The sequence below is a fragment of the Panthera onca genome, chromosome A1 (assembly GCF_046562875.1).
Source record: "Panthera onca isolate mPanOnc1 chromosome A1, mPanOnc1 haplotype 2, whole genome shotgun sequence".
Lineage (NCBI taxonomy): Eukaryota > Metazoa > Chordata > Mammalia > Carnivora > Felidae > Panthera > Panthera onca.
In genome coordinates this window covers 8,350,417-8,361,199 of record NC_138339.1, presented here as the reverse complement: position 1 = coordinate 8,361,199, position 10,783 = coordinate 8,350,417, and the positions used below count along the sequence as shown (strand labels likewise).

The window sequence follows — 10,783 nt, the reverse complement described above, 5'->3', positions numbered from 1 at the left end:
GCCAGAGTCCAGCTCGCCAGTCCACAGATACTCCTGGGGCAGCTGCCATGGGCCAAGTCCTGTTCCAGATGCTGTGAGATAGCACTCAACCCCAAAGACGTGGCCTCTACACTCATGGCTTCTCGCCTTCAGGGGTCGAGCGAGGAGAAGGGGCTGGTGACACCAGTGGCCAGCAAGGTGGGAGAGAGCTGGACAGCGAGTGTCGGGAAGGGGTCCCTCAGTGTGCAGAGTTTAGGGGGACGGGATTCCCAGGCTCCTTTGCCCAGGGAGGGAAGAACTTTGCAACCTTTCCCGCTACAAGCTAACTTCCCCCCCACCTGACAATCCGGAACCCCCCTGTCTCTCTGGTGGCCCAGAGAGAGCCCCCCGGCTCCCGGGGTCCAGCTTCTTCTCACCTAGGCTCTCGACGCTGACAAATTTCCTTTTTCTTTTTTTCAGTAAGAGCTAGAGAAAAGTTGAAATCATATCCCTGCGATTGAATTTCTTGGTGTTGTTTTGTAAATACCGCTCTTAAAATATCAAGGCAGGTTAGAGTCTGATTTACACATTTCATTTATTTATTTATTTATTTGCCAGGAAAATGTATTAACATTTTGTAGGTTTTTGTTTGTTTGTTTGCTTGTTTTTTTTAAGTGAGACCAAGAATGAGCTCGGGCAGGATAACAGGTCTTGAGGTGGGCGGTGCTGGGTGGTGGCCGCCCACGGCTGTGACCTCGCCAACCCTGATGTGGGGTGGGGGAGGTGGTGACCCCTGGGATCGGGAGCTGCTGGCCAGCTCACCAAGGACCTGAGCCATCTGCACATCGAACTTTGTTTTGTCAGCAGACCGGGGGCTTTCAGGCCACCTAGGCCACCTGTCCCACCACCCCCCCCCCCAAACCAGCTAACACATCACCAAGGGAGAGGGCAGGAGCGACCCTGGGGAGCCAGCAACCCCTCCTGGTGAAGGGGAACCGGGGCTACAGGCAGGTGGCCGTCCTGACATCCTTGGGGGATGACGTACTTGACCACACGACTGCCCCGTGTGGAGACGCTGCTCCGGAAGCCAGCGGACGGGGGAGGGCACCCCGGGGTGCACCCTCCCGAGGCCTGTCCCACTGCACCCTTAGCCTCAGTGGGCGGGGACCTGGGGCTTCACCGTCTCCCAGCGGATTCAATCAGGAAAACAGCGGGGGCAAGACCACCCCCCTCACTTTTCACGCCCCGGTTTTCACTGTGCTAAAGGACTATCCCTCGTACATATTCCTACTTACTAATATTTCTACCCAACACACGCACACCTCATTTGTGTTTACACAAACGACAAATACAAATAGTCTCCAATCACCGTCGTGGCCTGGACAATTTTATTTAAAATGTGACTTCCCAGTTAGGTCCTTCCTTAATAATTATGATTTTCGGGGAGTAGAATTATGATCTTTTAATGTGTCAGACTTCAGACTTCCTAAAGACAGGGCTGAATTTTCCAAATAAATAGGAGTTGTTTTCGGTCTCATCGAAAATAACCCAGGGGCACCTGGCTGGCTCAGTCAGTGGAGTGTGAGAGTCTTGAGCTTGGAGTCAGGAGTTTGAGCCCCATGTTGGGGGTAGAGATTACTCTTAAAAAAATAAAATTTGAGGCACCTGGGTGACTCAGTCGGTTAAGCGTTGGACTTTGCCTCGGGTTGTGATCTTGTGGTTTGTGGGTTTGAACCCCACATTGGGCTCCTTGCAGACAGCTCAGAGCCTGGAACCTGCTTCACGTTCTGTCTCCTTCTCCGTCTGCCCCTCCCCTCCTCGTGCTCTGTCTCTGTCTCTCTCTCTCAAAAATAAACATTAAAAAAAATTTGGGGGGGGGGGGTGGTGGCACGTGAGTGGCTCAGTCGGTTAAACGGCCAACTTCGGCTCAGGTCATGATCTCACGGTTCATAGGTTCGAGCTCGCATCAGGCTCTGTGCTGACAGCTCAGAGCCTGGAACCTGCTTCAGATTCTGTCTCCCTCTCTCTGCCCCTACTCTGCACATGCTCTGCCTCTCAAATATAAAAAATAAAACATAAAAAAAAAATTTTCTTTTAAAGAACATGGTCAAAAGACACATCAAAAGAGGCTCTCCCTCGCCCATAATTGGGGAAATGAAAATTAAAATGAGATACAACTTTGTAACCATCAGACTGCAAACATCGGAAAGTCTGATGACCAGCCGGTGTTGCTGCGGGAGGGGCACAGCCTCTCTCGTCCACTGCGGGTGGGCCAATCCCCTCCCTCGCTCTCTCGGGAATCTTTGGAAAGGACAACACAGCCGTGCCTACCGAAATTTACATCGGCCTTCCCTTCGATCCGGCAAATCCCGTCTACGCGCCTGTTCCGGAGAAACATTCACTTGTGCACACGGGTCAGGTCAAGGCTCCTCACTACTTGCGTATGGTAGGAGCCGACACCACCGCAATGAGCCGGGACCGGGAAATGGTTAAGTGAGCCACGGCACACCTGTGTCCAGCAATTCTGGGTGCCACCGACCGACACGAGCAAAGGGGCCAAGTGCACTCTCCCCAAAACACGAGAAAGCAGCTGTACGTGCTACAGGAACTCCTCTGGATGACACAGGAAGGGGAGAAAACATTTAAAATATACTTCTAGGGGGCGCCCAGCCGGCTCAGTCAGAAGACCATGCGACTCTTGATCTCAGGCTTGCGAGTTCAAGCCCCACGTGGGGTGTAGAGATTACTTACATAAAACCTACAATTTTTTCATTTAAAAAAAAATATTTTAATGTTTATTTATTTTTGAAGGAGAGAGAGAGTGTGAGTGGGAGAGGGGCAGAGAGAGAGAGGGAGAGGCACACAGAATCCGAAGGAGGCTCCAGGCTCTGAGCTGTCAGCACAGAGCCCGACGCGGGGCTCGAACCCACAAACTGCGAGATCATGACCTGAGCTGAAGTCGGACGCTTAACCGACTGAGCCACCCAGGCGCCCCATCCTAAAAATTTTTTAAATACATATATATATATATATATATATATATATATTTCTAGAAGGATGCCTAAGTAATTCATCTGAGGGACTGCCCCGAGGGAGGGTCAGGGACTTTTCATCTGAGACCCTTTCACGGCATTTGGTTCATTTTTTCTGTGTTTGTACATTCCTTTTTTAGCCATTAAAAGAAAATCAAATTAGTTTTAGAGTTTTTAAAAAGCTTTTCAAGGACATGCTTTAAAAAAAAAAGCATGCTTTAAATAAAGAAACCAAAGAACAACATTTACATTGTATCAGCTAGGAAAAAGAATACACAGAAAAACAAAACCTGGGGCGCCTGGGGGACTCAGTCAATTAAGCCTCGGATTCCTGATTTCAGCTCAGGTCATGACCTTGGAGTTCCAGGGATCAAGACCCTTGAGATTCTCTCTCTCCCCATCTCTCTCTGCCCCTCCCCCGCTCGTGCTCCCTCCCTCTCTCAAAATAAATAAACCTAAAATAAAAACCGTATTTTTGTTTTGACACATGTATGTAGATACATGGACAGACGACTGAACGGTGCCCACCTCCTAGTGCGTGGGCTGCAGTGATGCTATTTTAACATAAGTGAAAATATTCTTGGATAAACCATTAATTTAAAAATCTTACCATTGAAAAAGTAAAAGTAAAGCGTGTTCAGGTAAAAGTGTGTCAGAAAAAGAAAGTGCACATCTATCCCGATCAAAAGAAGTGACATGAAAAATATGTGACATATTTAATTGTCTCATTTCCTACACACGTCAAATATCACACCCCTGTACAGTTTATTTCACAAGCGCTTTTTAATCCTGTAGCCACAATCCCCCCGTATTTTTACATTACTTTTGTTTAACCTTTTTAAATATTAGATACAGAATTTGTTAGAAGGTGACAGGGAACAGACACATTCTTTATGCTGAATAATGTATCATATTTAACGTAAAGATTATTAACGTTTTTGATACCAAGAATTGGACGCTGCTGGGAGTCACATTTATTTGTAGGTCCCAAAATAGCCCTGAGGTCTAAATAGGAAAATATCTTTTATAAACCGTAACAAAACTCACCTTCAAAATAAAAAGCTATGAAATGTACCCAATGCTATCCCCGGTCAACATTTTCAAAACAGCCATTTTCAGAAATGACAATGGAAATAACTTTACATTCAGAAAACAGAGCTTATCCCAAGATGACAGAACTTGAAATCTGGTACCCCGTGCAGAAGTCTGTTCGATTCTCAGACTGCCATAAAGTTGCCATTATTAAACACACATCCTCAGACACCCAAAACATGACAAGGCAGGACAATGATTTCAATGAAGAGAATTCCAAGGAAACCTTTTTCTGTTCAACTGACCAGGGGTGTATCATTCAAATTCCTGAGGACTCCCCCACAGGCTCGGAGAGCTGCTGGTAACATTTCCAGGTTTACAGCTTTTTTTTCTTTTTTGGTTTTCATCCAGTCGTCCATAATTGTGCAGTTCCAAACCAGCTTCTAGAACTTCTGCTCAAGAGCTGGTGTTAATAAAGTGCTTCAAAGCAGGCTCCCAAAACATTATATGGCGTCAGGTCAACACAGGTCACTGCCCTACCAGCTTCATTTTTGTTTCTCACCTACATCTCCTCTAAAAACAATATAAACGTGATATACTATGAAGAATCGACGCCTCTCAAAACCCAAGTTGTGTTAGCTTTGATTAGAGTACTTCATACTTGGGATTTGGGAAAATCCTAGTGCTTCCTCGAGGTAAGGTGCTGATTCTATGGGCTAACCTGGCACCAAATTCGAAGTTCAGTCCCCACCCTGTGGCCACAGCTGAAAGTCTGCTGGAGCTCCCCAAGCAGAGTCCTCTCTGGCTTTTGCTTCTCAAGGCAGAGGACACGCGTCAAAGGCAGAGAGACGTCCCCGATTCGGCGACTGGACCTTGTCCTACGTGAGGCGCCTGGCCCAACACTCCACTTCGAGAAGATCCGGGTTACGACATGCATCTGTGTTCCACGCCCCACTGGATGAAGTGTTTCCAGTAGGTCTTGGACCGTCCAACCCTCCTGAACACACACATCGATGAAGGTCACGCCTGACGCTCCCCGGGAGCCACCGCAGCCGTCACCTTTGCGAACACAGGACCTGCTCTTCCTTTAGTTGTTCATTTGTCTGTGCGCATGCACGTGCGTGTGGGCACACTCACACCTTATCACACACCGCGCACTCCGGCTCGGCCTGCAGCCGAGGGCCATCAGAGCGCTGCAGGGACCGTGCCTCTCTCAGAAGTCTTGTTTCAGGCTGGGACACAATGCAGAAATTGTGCGCACGGCACGGGCATTCAACCGAGTCGCTCGAAAACCAGTTAAATCAATTCGGGTAGTGGTGAAGTTTTGTGTTTCGTGTTTTTCTGTTTGTCTCGGGTTTTTTCCCCCCAAAACCAGCCTCCAGAGGAATTTTTTTAGCCGCTCGTTTTCCACGTTAATGAAGAAACAAGTGAATTCGAGGCCACAGAAATGGGCAGCTGACTCAAGAGTTACACAGACGAAAGAAACAAGTTCTAGACGCATCGAGGTGTCAAGCTGAGAAAACGGCCGTCAGCACTTTAGGGAGACCGGTTTTGTCCTAAGTTCTCTGTGGGTAACAGCACCCCCACACTGAGGATTATTTGCCAGATTCCAGTTGCCATCATGAACGCGACCTCATCGTTCTGCACGGGCCGGTTGTGACGGACCTCCTGCCTTCCCTTCCCTGAAGGAGAGTGGTCCTCTAGGCCGTTGGCCTGGCTCAAAGGGGCTGGTGCGAGGCTGCCGTGGCGGGGAACGAGGACCCGGCACGCGGAGTACCCACAGACAGTGCAGAGCCCAGTCACTCACGTGGGCCGGAAAGGGCGCTGAGCAAATACCCGGGCAGCGTGTCAGAACTTCCCCAAATACTGTGAGGAAGAACGAGTGCTTGTACTTGACCGCATGAAAGACGGCGACTTGGAGCTCACAGTAGGTCATGATGAGCCTCCACGCTGCGGGGCGGACAGATGTTGTAGGAGACAGGAAAGGAGCAAGCAGGAACGTCCAGGGGAGCCTGGGGGAGGAGGAACCCCTGACTTCCATCAGAGCCTTCCCTAGAGCAAACAGGTAAATTAGGGAGAGACAGGCTCCTCTCTGACTGTAGTGTGGACGAGGGGGGAAAGGCAGTGCTCTTGCCAGAGGCTACAAGGGACGAATCGTGCCCCCTTCTGAGTCTTGGCTCATTAAGTTAACTCTCAGGGAGGCCTTTCTTCCTAACGTGGTACCCTGATTCTTCCCTGCAGAACACGGGCTTGGCATCCCTGTCAGGACGGGGTCCGGCCTCGCCTCGTGGGATTCTATCTCGCACACCAACTCCTGGTCTCCACGCAGACGCCGGGCCCCCGGAGACCCGCTCACCACTGACAGCGTGGAAGGAAGTGGGCAGAGGCGTCTGGAACCGCCTCTCCGCACATGCAGGCGTCACGTCCCAGTGGACATCATGAATCTCTGTCCCCTGCAGAATGAGCCTGGTGTCTCGGGAGGACCCGACGCTGAGACAAGGAACCAGCTGCGATTTCCCACCTCCTGTTCCTGACGTGCTGCCGGGAGCCTGTTGGGAGATGCTTCAGAGACAGTGACGAAGGTCCGTGATGCTATGGGCCGTGTGTCCCTAGTGTGGCCAAAGACGCGACAGCTTATGCCTCTCAACACTGAGGCCATTCCAGACGGACTTCCCTCGGCTTTCCAGATTTTCCCTCTGCCTCCCCAGTGGTGAGCGGCACACCGGGATGACCGTGGAACATGGGTCCACATGAGCCAGGACAAGAAACTGTCATTCCCACGGCATGCACCCCGACAGCAGACACGGAGGAACCAGTTCTAGAGGTAAAAGTGACGAATGGCCCGTCTCTGTTATCCCAGCCACCGCTGCTTACATACAGGCTGAATCTGTTTTAAATACAAGGGTTCACATCCACAAGAGGTAACTGAGAGGTGCCGAGGTGACCGCACATCTACCCCCAAAGCCGTTTCAGCTGCCAAAGTCCCGGGTCTCCAATAACCAGAAAATCTCAACAGAGGGAGCCTCTGGACAGCTCCCTGGAAAACAGCAGCACTGATATCGTGTTAGAAATATTTCTTCTGTCTAGTGTGATCATAATTCACTCAAACGCTAAAAAGTATTAAAATATACTTCATCTTTTCCTCTAACTATATTTATATATAAATCCCTGAGAAGGTACCTGTCAACTTGAAATTCACTATTTACAGTTAATAAGCATCAGGGGTGCAAGCAGACACCGGGTCCTCCCTGCTCCGCACAGCAGGGTGGTGCTGTTATCATCTGTCAGGAGAGCAAACGAGGTCTCTTGCCCTTAAAAGGGCATAGCGGACCGGGCCAAAATCCTAAACCAACTGCAAAGAAGCTGGGGAAATCTGTAGTTCATTCACTGGGCAGGTGGAGGTCACTACATGATAATTCAAGAGGGACACCGCACTGCCTCTCACGATCGCCTTGCTTTTCTGCCCTTTTTAGACCTCAGAGTGGTGGTGCCACGGAGGATCAGGGCATTTAGCCAAAAGTAGAGAAGAAAACAGGCAAAGGAAGAGAGTAGGCAAAGGAGATGGCAGGGAACAAATGTGGGGACATGTGCAGAGCAGAAGGAGGTCACCGCCCATCAGTGCCCCTGCCCCCGACCTACAGCGGAAGCCAGGTGACAAAGAGTGACCCTCAGCTAGAAAATGCAGCCAGCCATCCAAAGCAATGAAAATACATGAACGTGAAAGTTATCTCAAAGAATGCCGGACTGGACTGTCAGGGAGCTCAGGTGTGTTTCTCTTCACCTTGGGGACCAGTCCCCATCTCATCCGAGGGCATTTGGCCAATCCCGACTCACACACAAGGGTGGCCTGCAGCCCCCTAATATCAGTGATGCTGAAAGAAAGCATTAGCATCGCACCTTCTCCCATCAGTCTGGTGCTGCCCAACAGACTGTTGGTTGAGGTTTTTGGAGAGGTGAGTCTGAGACCCCAGATTGCTCAATGCCCGATGGTGCCGAGCATCACAGGAGGATAGGCAGAGGCCAGCGCCATCCCAGCCCACATCATGAGACAGGTGCACATCACGACACAGCCAGGGAGCAGCACGATCTGACATGTGAATCCAGGGTCGGTCTCTACTATTTTAAATCTATGGCTTCCAAGTAGGGTAATTTTTAAATAAAGTGCCGTCAGTAGTGCATATATATGACAGATACTCTGCAACCCAGATGGCCAGAGAGTCATTAGAATTTCTCAGTGCTTCAGAGATAAAAAGTATGGATGGAAACTCCCAGTGAGAGCTCAGAGCCCAGGGCAAATCGCATACATGCTCTGCCGAAGTCCCCATATCTTGGAAATTCTACAAAGTCAGCATGAGAATGAACTGAACATCACAGGGAGTCATCAAAGGAAAAATAAAAGTAATTCCACACCAGGGAATCTTTGGAACGGAGTCTGGAGGAGGGAGCGGCCCAGCCCACGCCAGGACAAGTTGCCTAAGATGAGTTTGTTTAATGTTTAGTCCTGATCCCTGTTCCGCTAGCCCCTCTCTCTCCCCCTTTTCAGTGGTTTGTATCACTCTGGAGCCTTACTCTTTTGCATCTTTTTTACGTTTTAAGGATATCTGAATTCAATTTCTGTAAGAGTACATAGAACTTAACTTTGTATTTCTACTAAAAATTTATTACATTTGCCCCCATTTTATTAAGCAATAGGTTTTTCTCCTATCTATTTTTGAATATGTTAAAGGCTTTGCATCCAGTTTATCTGAAGTCCCTTGATTAAAATGTTTAGTTCTAGCAATAAATACATGCTTCTCTATGCAGGGTTTTGTACTTCGACAACAGGTTTTTCTTCATTATTATTACTGTATAAATAAGAGCTTTAAAAATAAGATACAAGGAACTCTGATCCCCCTGTCTCACTTCATCATTTTGCTGTAAAAGTAAATGCCTCCATCAAATAGAAACAAATATTCAGCATCGCTTAATCAAATCAATAAGAACGTAGGAAGCTCATGCACACCTACGATGAGAAGGAAAGGCAAAGACTAGAGCAAACATCAAGGAAAGGGGAGGCTTCCGCAAATTCTGTATGAAATCATAGAGATATCACAAATAATTATTGCTAGAAACAGTATTTTAAACAAAAGGTCTTCGGGCAAATGTATTCATGACGTCTTAAATACAAAGACCAGTAAAAGGCAAATTTGATCATGATTAAAATACAAAATTATTCCGAAAAGGCCCTTTGATACATTGGTCTTAAAAATTTCTCAAGTGAGGTTCTAAAGGTAGGCTTTTTGGCAAATTGCCCTCTAGGTGTACCGACTGCTAAGGGAACTGGTTTTAGGCTAATCTTCTTGTGCCCTGCCCAATTCACTCTCGGGTGCTGCCTGAATAAATATGGAGCGCGTTCTGGGCCCCCCCGGGAGAGCCTGTCTGCAGGGGATGTGCGGCGACGTGCGGGGCTGTGCAGCGCGGGGGAAGGGGCGCAGGCGGGGGGGCGGAGGGGCGCATCCTTCCCGGCGCCGAGCCCCGCCGCCTCCTCCCCCAGCCGCACACGCTTCCAGGCAGCCGACCCCTCACGTCCTTTTCCTCCAGGACGGCGCCCGCCTTTCCTTCTGCGCGGCCGCCGCCCGCTGCCTCTCCGCCTCTTCCGCCTTCCTCTTTTCCTCCTTGGCCTCCTTGTACCTCCACTTGGGGAGCTGCAGGTGGGCGCTGTCCTTGGTGCTGCCCTTGGCGGCCGCCCGCTCCGGGTGGAAGGTGGGCGCGGGCGCCTTGCTGATGCGCACCCTGGGGATGACCACGCCGGGCCGCACGCTGGTCCTCCTCAGCAGCTGCAGGGGCAGGAGGCTGGCCCTCCGCGGGGCGCCTGGCAGCTGCGGAGACGGGAGGCTGGCTCTCGGGGCCCCCTCTCTGGAGACCCCCGCGGCCTGGGGGGTCCGGGATTGCCGCTCGGCGCCCTCTACCTGATCACTCTCCGGGGCGTGCGTGTCCGGGTTCCCCCGGGCCTCCAGGATTTCCTGCACCGCCAGCCGCCTTTTCCCCACACAGGGCGGGTTCTCGGGGCACACAGTCTGGCAGACGACGGCCACGGCGGGGCTGTAGAGGCTCGTGGTCATCCTGACCATATGGTCCAGGACGCCCCCATCCTCCAGGCCCTGGCGGGAGCGGGGCGTCAGCGTGGACCGCACAAACTCGGCGAGCCTCTGCAAGCAGTTTTTGGAGCCCGTGGGCTTCAGAACGGCCTCCGGGGGGAGCGGCAGCTCTGGCTTGTACTTTTCCCCAAACTGCTCGGGGCTGGGTCGCTCCAGCAGCCTCTGGATGAGGCGGACGGCCTCCAACCGTCCCGTGTAAGCAGCCCACTCCTGGGAGGACATCCCACGGCGGGGGTCCCGGGCATGGACATCGGCCCCTGAAAGAAACCAAACGCAAACAGTAATGGGAGAATGCCTCGAGAACTTTCCCCGTCCAATGGCAGAAAGTGAAAGACAGTGAAATGGATCAAAGGCAAAATTTCCACAACCTAGTAACAGACTCCCTGGAACTGTGCCACCCGGATGCGCCTGCATCTGACCATGAACTACTTACTGTGTGCACTACTGTAACACAACCCAGCTTTAAGTGCTCCTAATTTAATCGCTTGCCTTTCCTAAATAAAACCACCTGAACTCAGCACCTAAGTCATGGAATTTTTTAATTTTTTAAAAATGTTTATTTATTTTTGAGAGAGAAGGACAAAGTGCAAGTGGGGGAGGGGCAGAGGGAGAGGGAAACACAGA

At 50.5% G+C, this 10,783-nt stretch overlaps 1 protein-coding gene across 2 annotated transcripts in view; it reads right to left on the bottom strand.

The window, feature by feature from the left end:
- Positions 1 to 534: 534 nt before the first annotated feature.
- ANKRD33B (ankyrin repeat domain 33B) overlaps positions 535 to 10,783 on the bottom strand; it is an 86,729-nt gene continuing 76,480 nt past the window's right edge. For both annotated transcript variants that reach the window (XM_060634361.3, XM_060634360.3), the window contains one exon: positions 535 to 10,416. In XM_060634361.3, the coding sequence (XP_060490344.1) occupies positions 9,584 to 10,416 (833 nt within the window). In that variant the 3' untranslated portion in view covers positions 535 to 9,583. The remainder of the gene's footprint in view (positions 10,417 to 10,783) is intronic.